At 41.0% G+C, this 25,467-nt stretch overlaps 1 protein-coding gene and 4 non-coding genes across 5 annotated transcripts; all 5 read right to left on the bottom strand.

The window, feature by feature from the left end:
* Positions 1–1,204: 1,204 nt before the first annotated feature.
* Positions 1,205–24,987, bottom strand: NOP58 (NOP58 ribonucleoprotein). The gene is made up of 15 exons (XM_068686004.1): positions 24,828–24,987; positions 22,127–22,203; positions 20,329–20,381; positions 18,389–18,513; positions 17,535–17,671; positions 16,352–16,416; positions 14,910–15,044; positions 13,906–14,051; positions 12,828–12,954; positions 12,046–12,209; positions 11,279–11,413; positions 9,987–10,048; positions 7,253–7,386; positions 2,327–2,451; positions 1,205–1,568 (listed from the first exon to the last, which is right to left on the bottom strand). Exons 1-15 carry the CDS (start codon positions 24,870–24,872, stop codon positions 1,512–1,514), a joined length of 1,587 nt encoding a protein of 528 aa, XP_068542105.1. The 5' UTR covers positions 24,873–24,987; the 3' UTR covers positions 1,205–1,511.
* On the bottom strand, positions 12,588–12,673 carry LOC137859057 (small nucleolar RNA SNORD11). Its single transcript, XR_011098138.1, has one exon. It is a non-coding gene; the product is annotated as a small nucleolar RNA SNORD11 (small nucleolar RNA).
* Positions 13,718–13,801, bottom strand: LOC137859058 (small nucleolar RNA SNORD11B). Its single transcript, XR_011098139.1, has one exon. It is a non-coding gene; the product is annotated as a small nucleolar RNA SNORD11B (small nucleolar RNA).
* Positions 15,655–15,742, bottom strand: LOC137859055 (small nucleolar RNA SNORD70). The gene has a single exon (XR_011098135.1). It is a non-coding gene; the product is annotated as a small nucleolar RNA SNORD70 (small nucleolar RNA).
* Positions 19,974–20,062, bottom strand: LOC137859063 (small nucleolar RNA SNORD70). The gene has a single exon (XR_011098143.1). It is a non-coding gene; the product is annotated as a small nucleolar RNA SNORD70 (small nucleolar RNA).
* Positions 24,988–25,467: the final 480 nt, after the last annotated feature.

Below are 25,467 nucleotides of genomic sequence, written 5' to 3' on the forward strand. Positions count from 1 at the left end.
AAATGCATTTACAATAAAAAGCTAGATGTACTAATTGCCAAGTCCTCTATCACGTTATGAATCATTTCTAACACCTTTGCTACCTGTCAAAAGATTTAAGCTGAAATTCACCTTACCTTTCTAGCAAAAAAGCAGGTAACGTGTAAAAGCCTCGGTATTCTTAGGCAATCCAGACCTCTGCTTAGCAAAACAACTGCAGACTGCAACAGAAGGCCTCACACATAACACCTAGTATAAGAGACGGCTGCAGTACAGCAACACTGTCCTTATACACTGCTTCAGGATACTCCCTGACCAGTCTCCTCAATTATAGCAGTTAAACCCAGCACAATCTTCCTGAGAAAAAGGAAATGAAGTTAATGTTTGTGATACCGGTCGAAGTGCATGAAGAAAACACCTTACTAATTTTGTTAGGGATTCAATATGTCCATTTACACTAAAAGATAAGCCAACCACAGGCAGTTAGATGACAAGAGCTAGTCATTACACTATATTCCACAGAGAAGCACCAGCTGCACTAGCTGAAATGTTACTAAATCCTGCTAATGACATTGCTATTTTGCTTAGGTTAAGAGTCTACTCCTACATCTATAAAAAATGTTGACAATTAAGGAATGGAGTGGTGAGCATAGTCAAATAAACATTAAGCTCCAAGTGCCTTCATCACATGATGCTTCTTTAGTGTATCTTGTAATTCCAACAGAGAATGGCAAAACCAGCAAATGGCTATTTCTGCTACAAATAAAAAATACTTTTTTTCTATTTCATTATCAGGGAACTCAAAGTCATTTTACTCTATGCTTATTTTAAAAATCAAGTGAAGAAAATTACCACAACAACCACAGACGCAATTTGGAAGCCAACCCACATTACTTCAAAACCCGCACCTCAATCTTGTCAGTCAGGGCAACAAAACTGAAATGTTTCAAGAAGGATTAAAAAGTTCTTTTCCTGAGAACTACACTGCAGACTTCACAGCTCAGCTGTTCAATGCATCTTTTACATTACGCACTGATATTTGTATCAATTTTATGGAGAACTTAAGAACATTTACAAGCTTTGAATTCCTTAGATAAGAAATTACAACAGAACATTTATACATTTAGAAAGAGGTTTTTGCTGATCATTCTCTTAAAACAATAAATCTTAGAAATGGTCCTGACAATGGTTAGAAAGCCAGCAAATAAGTTAAAAGACAAAGGCGTAAGATCTCCATAAAAATGTTTTTATTTTTATTTATTTATTTATTTTTTACCAATGAGGACCTCATTTGAAAAAAGGATTTACTCAAGCTTTTCAACTAAAGGAACAGCAAAACAACCCAGCAATCCTTCCAAGTAACAGACACACAGAGGTATCCTGTTCCAGGACAAAAGATACCTATCAAATGCATCTCCTTGCCCTCTTGCAATACTGGGAAGTTACAAGTTTTTAGTAATAGGCTAAAGAAAATTTGTCAAGAAATACTACTCTGAAGCAGCTGTCCCATGGCCTGTGTCTCCCCCTGTTTCTCAGTCTTCATCCTCATCTTTCAGTTTCTTCTTTTTCTTCTTCTTTTTCTCTGTATTCTGGAAACAAACAAACGTTGCTATGAATCAACTATAATGGAGAAGCAAAGCAACGCAGGTAGCTAAGAAACAGAGCTCACTCAAAGCATCCTTGTAGCTGCCACGCTTCACACAGCACAATTCAAGAGATGGAGCCTTCCTCTACTGCTAATAGACTTGATAGTTACAGCACAGTGAGGCCAGGGGGCAAGGGAAGTTGTGCTGTCTGTCACAACCACTGGCAGCTCAGCACTGTGGTCAGTGTATATCTGACAGTGTAGCTGCCCTAATCAAAGGAGAGAAAATTAAATCTGATGTTTAGAGCAGAATTTCAGAACTGAGCAATTAGTTTGGCTACAGCATCTACTCTGTTGCTGCTAGGAGACATCAAACAATGCTTCATCTACTCGGCAGGTACAGCCTCTGCTCTGCAGGAGCCCTAAACGATAGGGATGCCTGTGGATTAGCACCAAGGGACCTCTGTAGAAGAGGTATAAATAACGAAGACTAAAGCTGAGGGTGTGCTAAGGAAAGGAGAGGAAAGATTCTTGGTGCATGGAGGCACTACCACCACAGATTTCCCAGACCTTATTTTGGAATGCAAATCTTCTTGGACTTTACAGTGACGGATATATATAATAAAAATAAAGTTGCTAAATAGTAAAACAGTCCTTGTATGCCCTGAGTTACATAGGTAAGAATATTTTCCCCTCACTCCATGTACTTTGAAGGGAATTCATTCCCAAAAAGGGTGAAGCAACTGTAGAATTCTGCCTCACCTCAACTGTGGGGCTGGTGGGTGGTTCCTCAGTCTGTGACTCCTCTTCATCAGCTTGCTTTTTCTTTTCCTTTTTCTTTTTCTTCTTTTTGACAGGTTCACCCTCATCTACATCTGCTTCTTCTTCTTCTGTACCACAGAAGGAATAAAAGTGGCAGGTTGTCAGTTATTAGAAGCGTTTAAGGCAAAAGATAAAGCTTTCTAGGAGATGAGAGGATGCAATGAAAATATTAAGAAAGAACACAAAAAAAAAATACTCTTCCCTTTACGTATTTCCATACCTATTTTTTCTCCACTTCGCCCCTGCTTGCATAACTATTCCTTACTATTATCAAAACATGCAGCTATGTAAGACAACCGACAGTGTGACAACACTATTCACCTCTCCTGCCACAAATAGCACTCCTATACGCTGCCTTCAACATTTCAAAAACAAGCTTGCATGTTTTATTTGCCTGCCAAATTATCAGGTACTCTTTCTGAAAACAGACTGTCCACAGTTAGGCAAATATTTTCATCGGCATCACAAGAGCAGTGGAAGGACTCAACAATCCACATCAGAAGCGCATTCAGCCTGCAGTAGGTTGTTCTCCACTGATTCCCTTATCTTAGCATTGGAAATCTGCTACGAAGCAGATCAGCAATCTTTTCTTAACTGTTTAGACTGGCAAACACAAAGATCTCAATGCTGAACTGACATAAAACATTTAATGCAAGAGTAGAAACTCTGCCCTGGAAGACAGGAATTGAATTATTTATACAAGCTGAGAGGACTGTTAACCCAAGGAGAGATTTACTAATGCTCTCTTACATTTATTTTTCAGAACTATTCGTCGACAGCTGGCACATCTAATCACAGTGGTAGAGACACTATAATTTACCACCCCTCATCTTTCTAAAATACATGCCATAGTCCTAGGAACCTCTCGGTAAAGAAAACAAGCAGAAATCACTAACCAGCTGACAGCTTATGTAGTAGCCAGGCTGTTACTTTAGTGTACCCAAGTTGAATTTATTTGCACAACTGATTCAGTGCTAGATACCAAATTTCTCAGGATGTAGTACTCATGAGTACATTCATAATATAGCAACCATTGTCCTGCAGTAGCTGCAAAACCAAGATGCCAAAACTAGTAGCATTTGTGGTATGTGCAGCTGCTACCAGAGCTGTGAAGCAATTTTTTCAGTGAACTCCCCCCAAAAAAACAGAATCAATTTCCTTTGGAAAGCGTACTCACTTATCACTTACAAAAAGAACAAAAACAAAAACAGTGCTGTTATTTTTAAAACAAGAAAAAAAACCACCCAACCTCCTAACATTTTAATTATATTGTCACAAGTTTAGTTCCTCAGGGCAGCAATGCGATTATGAGTCAAAAATATACTTCAATCTTTGCCTCCAACATAACCTCCAGATATAGAACAGGCTTCATTGTAGAAAACTTCTAGACATTTCCACAGCAAAATACAGCTAGCTAACACACGCAGGTTTTTGACATTAAAAAAGTGACACAAGCAAGCCAGCAAAGGATTCCAGATAAAAGAACTGGTATATATGACCTTAAGTGTGGATTCTGCCACACACATCATTCACAGTGAACAGTGTACAAGTGTAATGGATTAAAACCAATTAAGAATAAGTATCCTTACCTCCCTGTATAAGACACACACAAATAAAAAGTGGCACAAGTAAGTCATTACATTAAAGCTATACAGTACCAAAAGTACACAAATCACATTTCACTACGCTACACATATTCACTCAGCAGGATTGGTAAGCCACCCATTTTCAAGCAAAACATTGGGTGGTACCCTGGAAGAAACTTGTTATTACTCTGTCTTCAAGTATGACACATCAGGCAGTGGAACTTGTCACAATTTACAACCACAGATAATGCACTGCACGCTCACAGGCACTGTCACTTCTCACAGCTGGCAGCAGACGCCTACAGGAAGATTTAAGTTGCTGCTTTCTAGCAAAGCTCATTGCAGGACTTCACATATCTGTACCTAGGCAGAATGAGGACAGAGGCTCTGAGGGTGCTGCTCTTCTCCTTGCAGATCTAACAGTTTTAAGTCACTCAAGCCCAGCTGGATTTATGATACACAGCAGTTGACAACAGCTGTGTATCATAACAACTATCAGGCACCAAGACACAACAGGCAGCACCCAGAAGAGCAGTTTGACTGACAGCCCTGCACAGCACTGGAAATCACTAGTAGTAGTTCCAGCCACCCATTTTCTACCAATCTTCTCCAAGTTTTTACATACCAGCGTCTAATGCACCCTCCCCTCCTCGTGATCCTCTATGCATACAGAATCAAGTCACACAGCCTATCAAAGACACCACCTCATAATGTTGCTGGCATTTAAGGCCTTGTGCCTTGCAGTGTTCCCTGCATTAATTTGTTTATGTTTGCAACACCTTTTCAAGTGAGTAGCTGCTGCTATATTCTGACACTTCAGCTAAGCACTTCACTGGGGGCACTGGCTGGCCCCATTAGCGGTATGCATTCTGTTTAACCACATCCAGTTTCAGAATCTAGCCACAAAAATAATTCCTTTCCCCTACCATTAACACAGATTTGTATTAGAAAACAACTTATTAAGTAACTTATTTCAGGCACTATCCTTCTGCTTGGTTTCCTTTTAGGTGTAAAAGATGGTTTGAAGTCATGCCTCCCTCCTTAGTACCCCCACTCGCAGTTCCTTTCCAAAGTACTGCCACTCATGCACTCCCAACAGGGAGACAGCAAACACCACACACCACACCTTGCAGTAACATTCTGTTTTCAGGATAGCACAATGCAAAATACTGTTCCCCCTTTACTGTGAATAATAAAGTATTAGTTTGACAAATCACTTTTCAGTGACAACTTCCCATCTCATTCTTTACCTTCCTCACGTAATATGAACTGGATCATACTTATCTGGCTAAAGAATTCACCTTTTTCCTGAACATCTTTTCCACCAGCACCATTTACCATGCAGCTGCACAAACAGCACAGAGAAGGAGGGGGCAGAGACTTCTTGCGCAACACTGTGTCTGGATGTGCAATCGGACCAGAGAAAAGCCTAACAGAGCACTGCACCAGAAAAACCAGGGCCAAGAACAGCAGAAATGAAAGGCTTGTGCATATGCAAGTGGACATACAATATAAATCTCAATGCTGGGACCTCCTCTGTACTCTCCTGTGTACTGCAGAACTCACTGAACCACTCAACAAACTTCTTGGCTCACCACCACCCCACCCGCACACTGTACAAACATATCAACTGGAAAAAGAGCAAGGTCACCGTCTGTCTAGCCTGTGTCAGGAAAATCTGTGTACTTTGTTGGGTGGTCAAACAAGAACTTGCAAACTTAGTGACGGTGCTATTTTAAAGGGTACAGGAAGACAGGCTGAAAGGATGAGATCTGCATATAGTTGATAGGAGGTCAATAAGCTCTCTGGAACTGCTCCTCCCATAGTTTGAAGCATCTGGCAAACATTAGGAACATAGTTCTAATGCCCAAGTGTCCCAGTAAAAGAGAACTGGAGTAAAAACAATAGCTGTGAACCTTTGAAGGATGCCGTACCCTTTCAGGAAGGTTTTTTCAAGTTTTTGAAATTTAACAGAACAGGTTTCAGCAGTTCACCAATATTCTAAACACTGTCTACAGCTCTAATAATTCCTGGTAACTCAAGGATAACTGCTAAGCTCCAATCCCCTAAACTAAGAGGTAACAATGCTCAAAAAAGCAAAGCAAACAAAAGTTTTCCTCTATAAACACATGAACCACTGAATAAAAATAATCTTTTCGTACTGTAAGAGGCCAGGCTGGAAATAATTGTAATATTTCACCTGCAAGGAGCTCACACCTACAAGATGTCAACACTTTGACAATGGAAGTGAGGCCCAAGGGAACGATTCTGAGGCTACAGTAAGGGAAGTTAGTTCAAAACATTACCAAAAGCAGTAGATGTGAAAATACCCATGCTGTCCAAAAAGCAAATGGGCAACATTCAGGCATCCAAAGTACTTATTTGTCTTTGTTTCATTATAAGCACGTGAGAACAAGCTGGGGCACACCTCAGCTTCACAATATAAAGGATTCTCCCTCCAGTGAAACTTTAGTTCTCAGCTAAATTTAGGTTCCTACAGGTTGCTCCATCCACGTACACTGACACCGTAAACCAACTATCAACCAGCATCTAGAAAGTTCACCTCAGTTTAAGCTGAGTGTTAAGAGGCTTATAGACAGCTACCCTGACAGCCTACCTCCAATTTCTCTAGAGCAGAACAGCACAGAGAAAGGCAGAAAGGGAAGGCTTTGACAGTCCCTGCCTTCATGCATGTGCAGTTGACAGAACTGGAAGCAGTTCAGGCTCAAGGTCTCACAAGAAGGACAGAAAGTCCCAAGTTACTGGGTACTCCACTGATGTAGGAATGATTAGGTCAGCCATTTAGAGATGCTGGAAGTGCACAGAGGAGAAAAGATGGAAAATGCTGGCTGAAGTGAACCACCTTACAAAAAACAGAGTGCTTTGTAGTTAAAGTCCAGAACCTTTCTTCACACAGTATTTCAGAGAAGTAAAGAACAAGTGTGGCCGCAGCCATTTTAGCTCACCGGGGATTAACTGTTCACGTATCATGAATTCAGAGTGAAACTTCCAACTTTGAGTTCTAATGTTCAATGTTTACATGTTGAAACACTTCCTTGCATAATGAAACAGTATTGTTTGATGAAAATGTAAGAAGAATGAGTTGAGATTTTACTTTTCGAAGTGTTCTTCTATCCTTACAATTGTTTAAGGCTATTATCATTAACACATTATGTCATAACTGAGGAGAGTAACCAGGTATAGCAGCTGGTTGTCAGTGTTAAATCCCACTGCACGATGCACGCAGCAATATGCTAGCACCACAGCTGCAGCAACTAACCTTTCATCTCCGCTTTGAACTTCTTTGCTTTCACAGCAACCCCTTCCTCCTGTTCTTCCACCTCCTCTATTTTTTTTCTCTTTGAAACAGCAGGAAGCGTGGAGTCACCAGACGGGTCATATACTTTTACTTCACTGTAATGAAAGAAGCAAGATGGTTTAAGTAACAAAGGAGAGCTAGCCCCCAAGGTAAGATTCTGCAGTTGAACATTAGCTTTCCAGTACAAACTCTCAAAAACATTAGCAAATCAATCCTTCTCAGCTAGCAAAGCATCTACACGCAGTCAGGTCCTTTCTTCATCACATGAATTGTTCATCAATCAGTAATCGTCACTACAGGAGATACCCTCATAAAATACAACTATCTGATCTGAACAGAAGATACCAGTTCTGATTTGTATCTGTTTGAAACTCTACAGATACAGAGCATTTAAATCACCCCTTTGATCTCTTTGCAGCTGAAAGCCTTCCTATGGCAGCTGGATAGTTACCAGCACATGGCTCCCCAAAATTTGGGGTCCATACGAGTGTATCCTAAGGGTAACAGACATACAGAATTAAGAGTAGCTTAATTTTTGCTTTTTCTGCACTGCCTCTCCACCATTACATTCAAAAGAACACAAGTCAAAAGGAAAGGTAATGGCTAACCTCTGTATCACTGACTTGATGAGACAGACAGGTGAATACTTAATCTTATTGAAACTCCCTCTTCCTTAATACCATATGCTCCTTTGCTCAGCCTCAAACTTTTGTAAAGGGTGTAGAGAACCAGCTGCTCTGAAACCCAGTGCTCTTCATTCAGACCTTTTCAAGGGCAGTTGAATCATCTAATATCTATAAAGCAGTTTTTTTTCTGACTCATTGAGAATCGCTACTCAAGGAGAAAGGAATTTTAAAACAGTAACCCTACACTATTCTCCCCCAGCCATATTCTAAGCACTTCTGTAACATAGGAATTTGAGGTAGCTACCTTGCACAAGTTACAAATAAAACTGAGACTGGTGATTAGACTAGGAAGTATGTGGTAATGGTAATAGTGCCATCAATTGCTCCTCTAAGCACCACAGATTTTTCTCATGGCTATGACCACTGCATATGGCTTTGCAGAAACTGATTACATAGCCTCTTGAAAACACTGGATTCTGTTTCAGTTAAACCCAGGAAAGAGCTCAGTGGCTTCGTTGTCATTGTCAAAATCCTACTAATGAATAAAACAAAATCAGCAAATAAACATGACGATGCATAACACTCCCTTGCATCTGTTTCTAGAAAGCATAAGAACACTTGGCTTGAAACCTCATCTCTGTAAGCTACCTGACAACAAGCTTCTGAAACATTACTTTGATGTAGCTAATTCATGCTGAATCTGTAGTTCTTTACAAGACTATGAGATTCTTGCCAGTGTCCTTAGAACATGAGCTTAGCCCTTTATACAATCTCCATAAAGCAGTAGTACCATGACTCTTCTACAATGGTAACAATGATAATTGGACAGACACTTCTGTCAGTCTATAGGCACTAGACTCTTGTTACAAAGTAGTTCTAACTTTCACAGGAATTCAACCCACTCCTAAAAAAAGCAAACAAACGAAAAAACATTCAGCAGTTCCAGAATTCAGTATTGCCTTGAATGCATGAAATGAGCATTTTGTCTTCCCCTTCTAAACAGCCAGACTAAGCCGTACAGCAAGGTATTATCTTCAGCATCTCTTCTCCCCAAGCCTAGACATGTTTGCAGAGCATGCCTAACAGTAGCAACATGTCTCAGCAGAACTTCACAACTCCCCATTTCAGAAGATGAAAAGCCTTCATGTCATCTCCTCTCCTCCCTAAGCTACTGCCTCATTATACACCCTGATGCTTCATTCACTGACACATGGTTGTCCTTTCAAAAGCTACTCCAGAAATCACAGCCATCACTACACTTGGAGATGCTCAGCACATGGAAATGCAAATTACAGCCAGCCTTGAGAAAGATGCTTGTTTGGAGAGTGCAGATAGGTGCAAAAGTGTTATTTTTTCTAACAGAACTAGCACCAAGCCCTATTTCTGCAGAGCATGTGCCTTCTGCACACCAAAAATTTACCGGAATGAGAAGGCCAAGTTAAGCGAGATACCTGCCAACAAATTAAGTGGAAAAACCCAGGTGTCACAGCTCAGATTAACAACATGCTCCAACCCTTAGCCATTCAGCCATCTCAGCTGCAATTTACAGTCATTTAAAGCACCAGAAACTGCTCTATTGCTTAAGATAGAATATTATTATATATGGGACTTGAGCTTTGTTCAAAACTTTTTTTTTCCCTAAGAATAATACTAAGTAGGTTTCTAGGGCAGCTTCGAAACGTATCAAAGAAATTTAAATTTTGATTTTCTCCAAATTAACTTATTCAGACTTGCATTAAATAAAGCTGCTACATATTAACTCCCCAGCTATTCAACTTCTGAGGCTGATGCTGATAGTATCTAACTATGCTTGTTATCTGATAACATCAGTAATTTACTACTAGAAAATCAGGACTGTTTCACCAGTTCACTGGCTTTACAACTGTAAAATGCAGGAACATAGAAATTCCAATTAGTGATGGGACTTGTTATCAGTGTTTAAGAGCAAAGAACATGTTTTCTGGATCTCAAGGCAATCCAGCCCACAACCAAAAAGCTTCTCAGGAATAAAAATATAAAGAGTTATTTACACTCAGCCAAACTGGAAAAATAAAAGAAAAAACATTCACCTCTTGTTTTGATACTTGTCTGTCCTGGCCAAGGCTTTTCCAGTGCCACTTATTCTTCTTATCTAAAATAAAAATTTAGAAGTGAAAAACAAATTACTCATAATGAAAACAATTCACAACAGAAGTTTCACAACCTTTGAAGGGAATTAAAAAATTGAAAGATAAGCGGCTTTTATTGGTCAGGCTCTGGCGTAACTATGAGTCTTACACCTGGAAGTAGCATAATGACAGGGAGGTAACCAGGGTGAAAAAGGCATGTGTCTCTCTAATATGGCTCTTCAAGAAGCCAATGCAATTAAAGGGCATCTAGTACAGGATTAAACATATCACAGCCACATGCATCATACCTCTAAATTCACAAGACCAACTCAAATTTGTGCACTTTTTTTTTTTTGCAAGGATAATCACATGTCAGGGCAGGTATCACACTATACCTGGCATATAGCCAACCTTAAAACCACAGCACAGGCTCAAAACTTGATTTGGATTAAATTTGCAACTGTCAGGTAATCACCTGGTGCTTTGGTATTAACAAACCTGTCTCCATGCTTCTGTTTCCATGGGAAGTATTGCCTCTCATGAAATGCTCAGAGGAGTAGGCAAGTTTTTCTGGATTCTTTTTTTTCTATGCTAGCAATGCCAGCACTACAGCATTAGCATTGGATCTTCTAGCTTAGAAGACTGCACCCAGTCGTAGCTTGCAAGATCACGTGCAGAAGGCACACCAGCTAAAAGAGGGAAAGTGAACCCGACAATTGTTCCAGCATGCTGTGCCAATGGCAACAGATGAAACAGCACGTAAAGAGAGGCAAAACATGTATTAGGTGATGGGAGGGTAATGCAGCAATTTGCATCTTCTCTGCTGTAAATAACATCTTGCTTTGGCTGCTGAATACTAAACATCCCGTGTTCATTTTGGGGAACAACACGATACCAATCGAACTTTTTTCTAAGGGAGAAAGGAAGAAGCTATGAAGTAACAATATACCTTTACAACTAATACAGAGATACAGTAGATCGTAAGTATATGATTTTACTTTCTCAGAATCAAGACTTTTCAGTATAACGTATTTGAAGACAGGCACATAAACAAGAAAAAATGAGATACAAAAGGATGCAACAAGCTTACAAACCCTACTGCTCCAGCCAAGGCCAGGAGAGACTACAGAAATACAATGACACTAGCAAAGACTCTGAAAGCAGTTTATCAAAAAATATGATAGAAACTTAAGAGGTATAGGAGACAGATTTTTCAAGAATGTCAGCTTGATGCAGTCCTCTACTGTACTTACCCCCCTCTCTTCCAAATGCCTCAGTCTTGTTTCTACTTTTAATCTGTTCTCAGCTCCCATTTCAGCACTTGTATCCTCTCCAAGGGCATCATAACGAATAGTTAAGGCAGTCTTAGCTGCCAGCATTCGAGAAATCTGCGCAAGGCCAAAATATTAAATGCTAAGACTGAACATAAGGGGATGATTCACTCTGATCTAGAAACCATACCCACAAACAGAAGAACAAAGCAACCATTTACTAGCAGCATTTAATCAAAAAAAAAAAAAGCATATAATTCTTCAACACTGAAATACTGTTAATTTAACACCATATTTTCTTCGTAAGGGAGTAACATCCAAACCTAGCAAATCACACTTTCACCCTGATGTGTTAAAATACCTAAGCACTTTAAAGCAAGCCACAAAAGTTACTACCTTTAGCAAACAGTACACATTTGATTTTTAAGCAAGACTAAAACCTGTCACGGCTTACATAGTTTACTATCACATAGAAGGAAGTAGTAACATACACATTGAGAAAACTAATGTTACATCACAACTTAGCAGGAATGCATCTGTTGTTACTTGGTTATGTTGATGGACAATCCCATTCCCCTTTCCCAACAAGAACAAATGACACCCAAAGATTCGTGGGACAGTGGCACTTCCCACATAATCACAAAGCACAAGAGAGCAGGCCATGGAAAGCGTCTCAATGTGAAGCTCAAGCAACCAACAGACTTACATGCTTCAAAAAAGCCAACCCTGTAAACTGTTCTGCAACTCACCTTTCCTTTGTTTTTAGCAGTGGTTTGTCCCACCAGAGAAGCATGATAGATAAGGCCAAATTTAGGTGTGTCCCGCTTCGTCTTCAGTGCTCTGAAGAGTGCCTTCTCAGCACCCAGTATCTGAACCGTTGAAGCTGGATGTTTTGCCAGATTCAAGAGGGAACCTAGAAAGAGGTGGCACAGAGATAGTGATTTTTCAGATGAGCAGCTAAACAAGCAGGATGCTAGACTCCTAAAGCATTCAAAAGCAGCAAGCTCAGAGCCATCTGTTTCTCTAAGGGCTGCTTCAAGCTCATTTCCTGAAGGACAGGTAAGCCATTTCAATCCTTCATGCTTAAATTAACTATCTTGGTGCAACTTCAGCAATAGAAGTCTAACTCAATAAAACATAGTCCTGGCAGCAATAATGCATTAACCACACAACTGAAGCATAGATAACCCAAAATAAGGCTGCTAACTTGAGATGGTCTGACTGTAAAAGCTTAAAGCCAGCTTTTCATTATCTTATGTCAATAGTTACTGGACTATCAGCGGGGAACTCAGTGTCTCAGAAGAGGTAGTGACTTAAGTTGCCCTCATATTCCAAAGAGAACTCAGGCCAACCAAGAACTACATCATCACAGACTACTACCAAACCAAGCTCATGCTGGTATTCTCAAGACTCCTCAAGAACCACGTTCCTTTTAACAAGAGGTGCTCATCAGGGCCTTGCATAATGCTTTTAGCTGACAAGCTCCTCAGAGAAAACCTCTGATTAGGTCAGCTAAGCCAGTATGACCCACCTGCGTGAGCAATTAGCCTTGCTCCAACCAGTTCACCCACCATGACAGTGAGATTAGGAGCGATGGCCATCATTCTGTTCTTCAGGTAGTCATACAGCTGTGTCCGATACTCGGAGATTTCAATCACCTGGCAAAGACAGAGGTTGGTTACAGGAATCAGTATTAGCTGACAGACAAATCTAAGAGGTAAATGTATTGAAAGAAGAAGTGCTGAGAATTCTAACCAGTGAGGCTAATGGTGCAAACTGCAGACAGACAAGAACCACAGTAATAGAAAGCTTTATATCGGGCATACTCCCAGAGCAGAGCTCTGTCCACGAAGTACATTGGATCTGTATTGCTCATTCCTCTATACAACTTATTTTCTCAGCAAAGCTCCTGACAAAGCAGCTGACAACATGCCAAAGACAGCGAAGCAGAACAAGAATTCTTAGTAAGGACATTTTCTTTAGGACAAAACCTTTGGAACATTTAGTTTTCATATAAATCTTTGCCACCATTCTCTTGAAATAGGATAAATGCTCTGTACTTCTCCTATACAAATACACACAATTAGAACACACATAAAAAAGCAGCCCAGTCTAGACCAAGAACAGGAACTCACTACTCCTAACCCTGCCACTCCCTGGTAAAGTCACAATTGGCACCACTGAAGTCAGAAGGAATTCACAGGCAGTACAAATGGAAGCAGGATAGGGCTCTTAATTCTTTTTGGACTTCAGTGTTCTGCTTTTAACCCAGGGTTTATGACCTAACTTCAAAACTGACAGGTTAGAAAGAGGCTGTACGGTACCATTCTTCCAAGAGCTTAAAACAACGCTGACATCAAAATCCTACTCAAAAGTAAGACTACCACGTTCAGAAGACTTCATGCAGGTACCAGCAGTCTGAGATGGCTCAGATGAGGTAGTGACTGTGCACCCTCATGTTCGTACATCAGGAAAGCAACAATATAGGAATCATCACTGCCATCATAACTGTATTAGAAAGGCCTGGGAAAATCTCTCCTTGGCAGAAGAGGCTCTAATATTGTTAACTAACATTGAGTTCCTACTGTTATTCACATACATGCACATACCTGATCACAGAGATGGATTATGTTGTTTATATCTTCTTCTGATACTTCTGTCCCCATGGAAATCTCAGCAGCAGCTTTCACATCCTCTTCGATCTCCTCTGGTAGGATGTCAGAAACATCAGAGGAGGCAAAGTTTCTTCTGTCTCCTGCAGGGGACAGATGAAAGCATGTTTGCACTGGTGGCAAGATGAACAAGTACAAAAAGAACAGAGACAAAGATAAAAGGCCAAAATAACAAACAGTGAGTCAAGTCTGCCATCATCTTATTCTAAAGCCCCAAAACGTGCTAATGCTCAGACTCTGTTTATACTATCTGAGAATGGTTAGAAAGATTAAATTTGGAACTAGAAAAAAAGACTTCGTTTTGTGACACTAAACACTTCACCTTTTCAGTAGCTGATGGCTGCAAAATTTTCAGTCAAGATTAACAAAGGAAGAATACCAGGAAGCGAACAGTCATTTACAACTCACCAGGCCTAAGTAATTCTTCCTACAATCAGAAAAAAAAAGTTCCCTTAAAACCACAAGTTTTTCTCTTAACTGCAAAATTCTTATTAAAAGAAAAATTTATGTAAAATACATGCCTAAGAGGAAAAGCAAGGGTCCAAAATAATGTATTCACTATTCTTTCTGTTATAATGAAAACATATAGCAGCTGTAGTCTCAGAGAACAGCCACAAAGAGGCAGTGACTCTCTTGACATCAGTGTTTGGCAGCTCATTTCCAAAATGATGTGCTACTTGTGACTGTAAGAATATAAGCTCGTGGTCCATGAAAATCTGGTTGGTCATTTGCTACTGTTTTTTTATTAAGCTTCAGAATTTTAAGTTGCATCAAGATAGAGACAGCATATGCTACTTTTCTACCAGCCCAGTTCTTGATGGCAGGATTGTGTATGTGATCATGACTCGCTGGATGAGCGAGTGGCTGGTCTACAAATCTGTCATAATGCATTGTATACTAACATGAAACATACTCCAGGCTCATGCCTCCTTATTACTCACCAACTTTCCGCACACATTTACAGTACGTTAGGTTATCTGTGATGATTTTACCCAGCTCAGGGAAGTGCCAACCATACCATTCCCTACAGCGCATAATATAGTTATTCAGTTCTTTGTCCAAATCATCAAGAAGTGCTAAGAGAAAGAAGAATGGACTTCTATTACTTGAACGTAATCTAAACATGGAAAACTCTTAAATCAACAAATTTAAATAATGTAAAGGGCAGTAACAGAAGTATTTTATCCTTATAAAGACTTCCTGGAATGAAACACAAGCTGCAGTACGTTAGAAGTCCTAACTCTTCAGAGAGCTGCACAATCTTAGGCACAATATTGTAGAAATATTAGAATTCCCCTGAGTGCAGCCTGGAAGTTTCATCACTGGGACCATCTTGGACAACAGACTCCTGCAACAGCTGTAAAGCACATTCTCCTGAAAGGAGGGCAGGAGCTAGCGTGACTTTTCCTCTTAGTGCCACCCACACAAGACTGATGCAAAAATCGTCCATCTAATAAACTTTATAGAAAAAGCCTGTAATTGTAAGAAACTCATCTTGTATTCAGTTACTTGACTGTAATAAGCCCTTTAATTGCCTTTATAAATATATCCGACAAATCCAATGGGCTCACCAGTTACCAGATATGACCGATAACTGGATTTACGACATCGCTGTAACACCCACAGCGTATATTGCTACAGAGCCCTGAGGCTAAAATATTTCCCGCTAACATAATACCAACATTCCCATCTGTTGTCTCAGTGGTAGTGACGAAGGAGCTGAATTAAATCATTATTTTCAGCTTAACTATGTTTCATCATTGACAACAGTCTGGGAATTAATATTCCAAACAGGATTCCTCACTACTACCTCACAGCAAGTACACTGATCACGATGTTGATGTCAAGGTAAAATGAGGAATAGGCTTTCCTAACTGTGTTTACAATTTCAGTCTTTTCCATTACGAAATCAAGGACACGAAATACAGCATTAAATACTGCAGTTTTTTTTGTTTTTTTTTTGTTTTTTTTTGTTTGTTTGTTTTTTAATATATCTAACGTAAGAGTGTCTCCACATTACCCTCTATGCAAGCTACCACCAAAATGAAGACTCAGGAAATTCTGACTGTGGGGCCCTGACACTCTCCCAAAATTACTCAGAGGCAAGGCATGTTGGAAAGCAAAGTCCTCAGAGGGCTGAACACTGCCTGCTGATCTCCATGCTAAGAAAATGGACATCAGTTTACTGTATCACCCTAACAGTGTCTCTGCTTGTGGCAAACCCTATTAAGGAAACAAACCTTAAGCCTAGCTGAACAGAACTACCCAATTTACTGACAAATGCTAGGAGGAAATTGACAGCAATACTTTTCTGTAACCATTGTAAAGAAGTCAGCTATCTTAAGCTGAATCCATGAATAATTTAAGCTGTAAATATACTTACAAATTGCCTGGACGATCATGGTATCTACTTTGTCTGGGCTGAATTTCAACTTGTATCGGGAAAGGCTGGGGAAGACAAAAGTACAGTTTCATCAGCCTCCTGACATCCCACCGCAAAGCATACCCTGCTTGTTCCTATTTTACAGGAGTATGGCTGCCCATACATTCATTCAATTTTATCTCACTGACCACTCTCACCTGTGACCAGTGGCAAAGTCCAGCTGACACATGCTTTCACAACAGCTGTGACATCTGTACATGCACACATGCTACAAACAAGGTGAAAGGGAAAGCTAAGGCTATCTGTACCACATGCACCAGTGAACGCCAACACTAAGGCAGGCTATTTCCTGATGTTGGTTTCTTTCTGCATGGTTCCCCGCAAATGCTATCTATCTGTCAACAGCACTTCTAGTTCTGCAGTGGTTGGAGGTGATCCACAAAATGCTACTGACCCAGCAGCAAATACCAGCAATGCTAGTAAAAGAAACTTGCTAGAAAAGATACATTCTCACTGTTTGGAAAAGCCTATTTGCATTTGACTTTCCATGTATGTTTAAAAGTTTTCAGTATACTACTGAAGCATGATAACACTGAGGACTTCCATCTTGAAAGTACTTTTTCAATATTAATGACTATTTTCGAGGCATCCTAACAGCAAAAAATACATTCTTAAAGAATTAGCTACACCAAAACATGTCAGAATATTAAAAGCTACTAATGAATGTTTGACCCTGTGCTGATCCAACAGTTCTGTATTTAACTACTTCTCCACTAAACCTAACAAGATAATGATGCAGAGAGAGGAAAGACATTATATAACGTATATATGACAGTGTAAATTAGCAAATCACATTCTTCCCATCTCTAAGTGGCAGCAGAATTTTAAACAAACCATACATGGCTTGTTTTAATGGTTGAAACTGCTACAGAGACATTTCAAACAAAATCCTGTAGTACACAACATGCAAAAAGAAGCTATCAACTGCCTTTGGGAGAGGTTGATGGGTTTCCTTAGAGTGTGAGTGCAAATCTTTATAAAACAAGACTCCAGATACAAAGGCATAGTGACTTAGAGTGAATATTAGGCCATGCCATGCACTCAGACACTTCAAGTATAACATGGCTAAGGACAAAGGAGTGGAGAAAACATGGGACGAAATAAAGGTGTTCTAGGAACTCACCTGTGTGCGAGACCCAGACACATCGCTGCCATCTCTCGAGAAGGAAGGCCTGTAATAAGCCCTTCAATCTGTGAACGGATTCCTCTCATCAGCTCTGTAACCATTGGGCTGTGTATACAACTCAAATTCAACTTATCCTGCAGAGTAGAAATCAATGATCCAAGTCAATGATGACAACTGCATTCCTCTAAAGCCCTTCTTCCAGTAGCCTTATCTTAGTAAAATCAGCTTTCCCACTCCCATCCTATGGTCACTCAACAGGTCCAGTCTTCTCTGATGCTCAAGACAGTGATACTCTCAGTTCTCTACACTGTAACAATCACACAATTTGAAGGGGAAATTTACAGTTAAGGCTCTAAGACACCGGAAATTAAAACCAAAGATTTTGCAGTTTATTAAAAGAGTTTGGCTACAGAGAGAAAATTCAAAGATAGAGTGTTCAGATTTTTAGGTTTTGGGATCTTTTTCAGAGCACAAAACTGAGTAATTATTTCACTGTCCTTGGCAATATTCACTTCAACATGGAATCCTACTCCTTTTGCATCCCACGCCAATCTCCTAAGACATGATGAGAACAGGGTCAGAATAAAAGTCTTTGGAACAGGCAACATTCAAACACAGGACAGGAATCTAGGATTTGACACCTAGGAGATATCAGAGAAAGCAGACCACCTCTACCGTACTTCTTCCTTCCACTGGTGGACAAGAACTGAAGGACACTTGATCACAAGGATTAGCTATCTTCCATATCACAAACAAAACACGTTCCATTATTAACAACTTTAAAATCTCTGGAACCTGTCTGTAAGATTTCAGTAGCATGAGACAAAAGAAAAATGGCAGTCATTTATCACCTTTATGACACCCCCAAGTTTGGCATCTGCTACAGCCAATTGTTCATGAGCATCTTTTGCCACTATCTTCTTCAGAATTTTCTTCAAGTTCTTGCTGAGCTTGCCTTCTACAAGAGCTGTGGATGCTGTAGAAAAAGAGAAGACCAAAGATGTAGTTTCTTTCCTTTCCTAAAACCTGTAACAATAGGACCTCTAACTTAGTGCTTTTAGTTTGACTGCCCACCATAGCTCTAGTCTGAGCTGCAGTACTACTTTACTATGAAATAGCTAGAATCAATAGAAGAAAATTGTATCCTTGCCCTTTTGAAGGCCCAAATCAAGAACCCTTCTCCCAGTTGCCTCACCTTTCTCTGTGTCCTTTCAGTTTTATTTCTTTCAATTTTAAGGAATTTTACATGTACATCATATGCTTTAGCTATAGGTTTCACATTTCAGAAAGCAAGGTTTTAATAGAACATTTTGTGTGTGATTTAATTAACCAGCCATTTTCCAGGTCCCTTAGTCCACCGCCACAATATCTTAAATTGAGTAACAGCTTATTTGCATCCTCTGCTGATGATAACCATCCATCAAAGTCCAACAAAGAACAATGCCAAGCACACTGACTGGGAAGTCAGACACAGACCCTTTTAATACACACCATGCAGACTAAAGAGTTTTAAAGGGACTTTTTTGTACTCAAGTATTAATAGATCTGTAAAAGCTTTACAATCCCACACAATATATTTTAAGATGGCACTTATACAACTCTCTCTGCAGGTCAGCTTTGTGCTCCACTGAACTGTGATTGATGTAACATCTTCATCATAGTATATATAGCAGAAGCCAATGATTTTTGACTTCCAGAACCTTAATGAAATGTAAGGGTAAAGATCTAAGTGCTGTGTTCAGATTCCTCCTTCCTCTCATCCGTTCTATAATGGAGATAAGTCATGAAGCTTTCAAGCTAACCAATAATTCCTAAGCCACTTAAAACAAGCAGATCATTTTCCCTTCAAAATAAATGTGACATAAGTAGTCTGAGTAATCTCCCCCCTTTCCCAAATAAACCACAAACTCTACTACTTCACTTCAGTTTTACTTTTTTTTTTTTTTAAATCCTGACACTACACGATCTGAACCTAAAACTAAGAAAAAGCAACATATTCCAAAAAAACATGCCAGGTAGAGAAAAACATACAGCAGCTTCAATCTCAGCCATTTTACTTGTGTGTATAGCATCTCCATTTTTAAACTGCTTCCTTACCTTCCATCATAAACTATCCCTGCTACATCTGATTATGAAGATCCTTTCTTTGATAGTGTGATGTTTAACATACACTTACAGAAGTCATACAGTAACAGTGAATTCAGCAGTAATAAGCATGCCATCCCCAAACGGTTAGCTGGCTCTTTTATCATTTGTGTTCAAACCAGTCTGCTGTGTCAAGTTATTTGAGTGTTTAAAGAGCAGAAAAAGTGAAGGCCTTATATTCAATAAACTGCTGAAATTCATTAAAGTGCAATACAAGCATTTTTTGCAAGAAAAAAACAGGCACAACATGTCCATAAAACAAGAGCATTTGTAATATATGTACTCTGATATCCGTCTGTTGTCTCAGTGGTAGTGACGAAATGTAGACTCGTATCACTTACATTCAGTTCCAACAAGAATCCATCATTGACAACAGACTACATACCTCAGTCCAACTTCTACACGATGCTCATCAGGAAACTACTTGGGCAATAATGGTAATAAAAAAAAAAAACTTCTTTATGTCTCTGCTACACTACAGACTGAGTGGATGACATCAAAACAACAAAAACAGTTGCCTTTGAAAAAAAAAAAGTATGAACTAAAAACTAAGCAAAGGAAAAACACAGCAAGAGCAGAGGCAAGTAATGAATGAACTAGTGTGGCAGGTTTGGTTTTGGTAAGAACAGCATTAACTCTCACTTACCAGCAAGAGCTTCTGTTGTGTCCTGAAACTTCTCAAAGTGTTTCAGCTTTACTCTACAGAAGAAAAAAAATACACGTGTAAACAAATGTACATAAAAGAGATGCTAGAATTAACTTTTTTTCTCCTGTCCCCACTACTGTAGTCTTACAGACAAGACAGGAACTGTAAAAGAACAAGAAATCAATACCCAGACCCTCAAAAAAGGAGGGAGAGCAATAAACGTGCTGATTAACTCCAAACCTGATGTAACTTTTCAGCTGCGCCCCATAAGCTTGTTTTCAAGGAGGAATTTTGATTTAGTATTTCTATTTAAGATGAACACAATCAGAAAACCTAAGCCACCTTTTCATTCGTAGTTCATAATTAAGGACAGATACCAACCATCTGAATTTCAAGACAGCAGCACTCTGATTAAGTAGGTGTCACTGCTGACTGATGATACTATCTTCCCACTCATCTTCAAAAGGGAACCTTTTGCCTCTGCGAGCAGCCCAGATTTAACTTGCTTTTCGACCAAATACACCTTCAAAGACGTTAAAAGTGAACCCATTCATTGCCCATGAATCCTCAAATCCTCCCTTGTAATTAATTATATGTTAGAACACAAGTTTTGAGTTGAGCTTAAAACAAACAACTACCAAACAGAAAATTCTTTCATGCCCAAACTGCTGACTGGAGCCAAAATCATATGAACGGCGTTTAAATACACTGTGCCAGCTCCTTAGGCTCAAGTTCCTTCTCCCCCTCACATAATCTGTGGTGTTGATACCTAGAGCTAAGGTTAAGAAGCTATCACAATCCAGTAAATTCCTTGTCAGGGACAGGCATTTGACTAATCCAGTTCTGATTAACCACTGCTCTTTGTGAGTCAAGTATCTGCAAAAGCAGCAAGGTCACAGATAAAGCTGAATGCTACAGCTAAGAACTCAAGCCCAACAAAAGCTCCAGGCTTATTTTGGTGCCTTTTCATAAACACATGAAATACACGAACTAACTGAATCGGAGCACAGATCCATTAGAAGCCACATCCTCTCTAGCAAGGGGCCAAGATGATGTTTCCAAGACAAGACTAACAACACTACAAACTGACAGATGTGGGATATTCTGTCCTCTCCTCTAAATACTCCTCCAGAGAAGGGTAAATCTGAAACGCAAGGCATAGCTTGTTCAGAGGTATCTGTTCTAACCAGAGCTGGTTAGAAGTTTTCCAGTAAAAACACCCTATATGGACTTGGCAGGAATTCACCATTGTTCCCAATCTCAGAATGATTTGCTAGAAAGGCCAGCTTCGTCACCACACACGGCAACCCCCGTGCAGCTGCTCAGTGGCACTAACAATCACTGATGGTATTGGCAACAAGACTAACCCTCAATTTACAGGATTCACATGCTATTAGTTTCAGATGGATTAAACCTTTTTTTATTTCAATAATTTCCTGTGAGCACAAAAATCTTATTTCAGCCAGTTTCAGCATTACAAATTCACATATTCTTGTCAAAGCATTCAAATCGCCCCACAATACTGTTCAGCTTTTTGCTTCAGTGGTATATAGCGCTTCTGCGGCCAAATTACACTGCAAGTTGAAAAAATATATATATTTCTTTCACTCACTCTGATATTGCACCTCAAGTTTGTCTCAGTATCTGATTTCACATTACTGTTGCTCATGCCTTTTAAGTTTTAAAATACTGAAAAATGAAAATCAATACTTCTTTCTGAACCTCAGATATGCAGAACTACACAGGCAGTCGCGTCCTTCCAAAAGCCAAGCTGCCACCCCCACATAAGGCTGCTTACATTTTGTTTGCTTTTTCAGGAGTTTCAAATTCTTTCCATAAACTGTCAACTTCTTGGAGCTTTTTCTCATTAAGAACCTGTAGACAAAACAAAAACAAAACAACACAGTTATATTTAAAGCACTTCTGAACAATTTTCAAACCTGCATTCAGCACAGAAGACCTGAAACAGATTTATAGCATACCCAACTGCTGGAAGTTAATTCAACAGATTCAGTTAATTAAACCATGATTTCCAGTTTCACCATTCTCTCTCAGCAACTTTACCTTTATAATTCCATCCAGCATACAACAACATTTACAGCATTGAATTTACTTTCAACTGCATTGCAGAAGTTGCTCAATAATGGCTGGGTTCTTCTGAACCCGCACCATCTCCTCAAAGCCCTCTCCTTGTTTATCAAAACCAGGATTGCTCTACCACCTACAAGACTCATTCACAACCCCAGTGACCCAAAACCAAACCTGCCTCTGCTCTGGGAAAATACAAACATGTCTGGGACACCTCACAGGAAGGAGCGATCCCACAAGTTATTGTCATGAATTTGAGCTAACCCAAGGAAGAAAGAGGATGTCTCTAGATAGATGACTTCTTCACCACAGCTCAGTAATCAAATGAGCCAAAAATTACTTAAGAGGCTGCAATGGCTTAATCCCAGCTCTGGTCAAAGGGGATCTCCTTTCAGTCTTTAAACAGAAGAAGAATAACAATTACAGTCCTAGATCCTACACACATTTCATAAAATGCCAAGTGTACTGCAAATTCCTAGAAAAGTGCTCAGGGGAACAACATGGGCAAGATCCTTACAACATTATGTTCTTTAATACCTCAGTCAAAAATATTGTGGTTTTGTTGCTGCAACTTAGATCCAACACAACTGCCATTTGACTAAGTGCAGTGCAAAGAACTGTTCCAGGGATTACAAGATTCTGCTCCCTTGCAGATTTTTGAACACAGGTCAAAGAAGGCCCTATTTTTTAAACTGAATTAGTAGTTGAGCAAGTAAACACAGTAACTCATCTCTCACAGGACACTGAAGCACAAAAAGCCCTTTGGGCAAATCTTCCTTTGCCCAGCCTCTTGCCTCTTTGCTACAGTTTGTCCTTTCTATCCCGAAGATGATGGAATTGTCACCTTCTATGAACAGACGTGGACACACAGAGAAAAATATATACAAGCTGCTAAACTGAGGTTTCTAGCATATAAAAAATATGGCTACCTACAGACGTTTTATGCACCACATGATAGCAAGACTCATTGGGAAGAGCCCTCTGAGATCTAGAACACGGTTATGCTATTTGCCCTTTCTTTTTAGGCTCTTTGTTTCTTCAATAGGAGCAACACCAATAAGGGAATAACTGAGACCTACCCTGTTTTGAGAGGAGGATAGCTCTTGACCACCAAAACATAAAGGTAGAGCAGTTATGCTAGCTATGAATACGTGTGGGTACTGCTAAAAATGGGAGTGGGCGACCACAACTATTTCTAGAGTTTCAGAAGCCCAAATTCCACCCAGCCCTCAAATAATTAAAAAATAAACAAAACAGCAGCAGCAACTATCTCTAGAGGTGGCTTTAAAAAGGAAAAAAGCAAACTGAAGCTAAACTCTACAGGGAACACTTTGATAGAGGATGGATGTACAAATGTAACTACATAAATTTGCAACTACTGTGTCTCGGAAAAGAGAGCTCTCACTGCCCCACAGACATGCAGTGTGGCTATGACTCTCCATATTTAGCATTAGCACTGCAAACAGAACGAGAATGGAAAAACAACGCCTGTCTCAAAACATGTATTTTAATAAAATACTGTGTATGCTCAGGTCCAGCAGACGGTTGCCAGCTCTATCGCAATCTAAGCCAGGCACCATTTGCAATCCGCTCTCTCAGACAGGAAGTGTTTAAAGCCTGCTTGTGAACGCTGCTGCTTGCTGCCTGGTGCCCTCTAGCTGCCTCGCACACGCACCACAGCCAGGCACCATGCCCCAGCTGCTGACATCTGCACTCGTCTGCTACTGCAGCACTTCTGCAGAACTTCTGCATTTCTCTTTGCGCATCTCTCTCCTCTTACATTTGCTTTATGTCGACTTTGGCTGCACTGATTATAATACGGGCTGTTTTCAGCCCCTCCTGTAAAGTCACAGAAAAGAACCACAAAACATCCCAAGTTGGAAGGGGCTCAGAAGGGTCACTGAGCCCAGCTCCTGGCTCCACACAGGACCAGACAGAAATCTGACCACGTGTTTAAGAGGGCTGTCCAAGCACTCCTTGAGCTCCAGCAGTCTCAATGCCGTGACCACGGCCCTGAGGAGCCTGTCCCAGTGCCCGACCACCCTCTGGGTGCAGACCCTTTCCCTAACCCCCAGCCTGACCCTCCCCTGTCCCAGCTCCATGCCGTTCCCTCGGGTCCTGTCGCTGTCCCCAGAGAGCAGAGCTCAGCGCCTGCCCCTCCGCTCCCCTCGTGAGGGAGCTGCAGGCCGCCATGAGGCCTCCCCTCAGCCTGCTCTGCTCAGGGCTGAGCACACCAAGGGACCTCACTGCTCCTCATACGCCCCGGCCCCTTCGCCGCCCGCTCCGCCGTTCTCCCGCGGGGCCACGCGGATGGCCGAGCCGAGCCAGGCCAGGCCGCACGGCCGCCCCCACCGCCTCCCGTCTGGGCGCAGGACCCCGCGCGCGGCTCGCCCCCCGGCAGCTGCCCTCACCTTGAAGATGGCGTACCCGGCGGCGGTCTCGAACAGCACCAGCATGCTGGCGGCTGGCGGCGGCGCGGCCACGTGCGCGAGCGGCGCGGGCCCGAACCGCGGCCTGAGCGGGAGCGCGGCGGAAAGGGCGGGGCGGGACGGGGCGGGGGCAGCGGCCCCACCGGAACCGCTCCCGCCGGCGGGGGAAGCGCCGCGCGCGCCCGCGGGACACGTGGCGGGCGGGAGCGCGCGCGGCGCCGCTGCCCCCTAGCGGCTGCGGAGAGCCGGCAGCGGGACCTTTCCGTGCCGTAACCAAACGATGTCCAGGAACTCGTTACCACAGAGGTGGCATTCAGCTAAAAGGGCAATTTCCAGGTTCTCTCTACTTCTGAAGCACTGCTTCAGTGCTGCTGGCTCAGGGAGGCCCTTAGAACACGGTATTCATCCTTTCCGCCAGCACTAACCCCTCCCAAACATCTGCACTGCTATTACAAGATTACAGATTAGTTGTAGGTTGAAGGTCAGCTTTAGGAAAGCTGTTTTTGACAGACCAGAGAGCCTTCGTGCAGCATAGGTAGGCCAATGGGTTTAAAAATACTACACCACTTGCCTCTTGAACTGCATGCACAGCTGTGGAGAAGGAAGTTAAACTCCCATCTGA

This window comes from Anas acuta, chromosome 6 (assembly GCF_963932015.1).
Source record: "Anas acuta chromosome 6, bAnaAcu1.1, whole genome shotgun sequence".
Lineage (NCBI taxonomy): Eukaryota > Metazoa > Chordata > Aves > Anseriformes > Anatidae > Anas > Anas acuta.

What these genes read in the sequence shown, in the direction of transcription:
- NOP58 (XM_068686004.1), bottom strand. Translation starts at nt 24,872, where the DNA reads ATGCTGGTGCTGTTCGAGACCGCCGCCGGGTACGCCATCTTCAAG. An exon ending in CCGGGTACGCCATCTTCAAG is followed by an intron (nt 22,204 to 24,827) that starts GTGAGGGCAGCT and finishes TTTTGTCTACAG; the next exon opens with GTTCTTAATGAGAAAAAGCT. An exon ending in TAAATGTGTGCGGAAAGTTG is followed by an intron (nt 14,052 to 14,909) that starts GTGAGTAATAAG and finishes TGTCCCCTGCAG; the next exon opens with GAGACAGAAGAAACTTTGCC.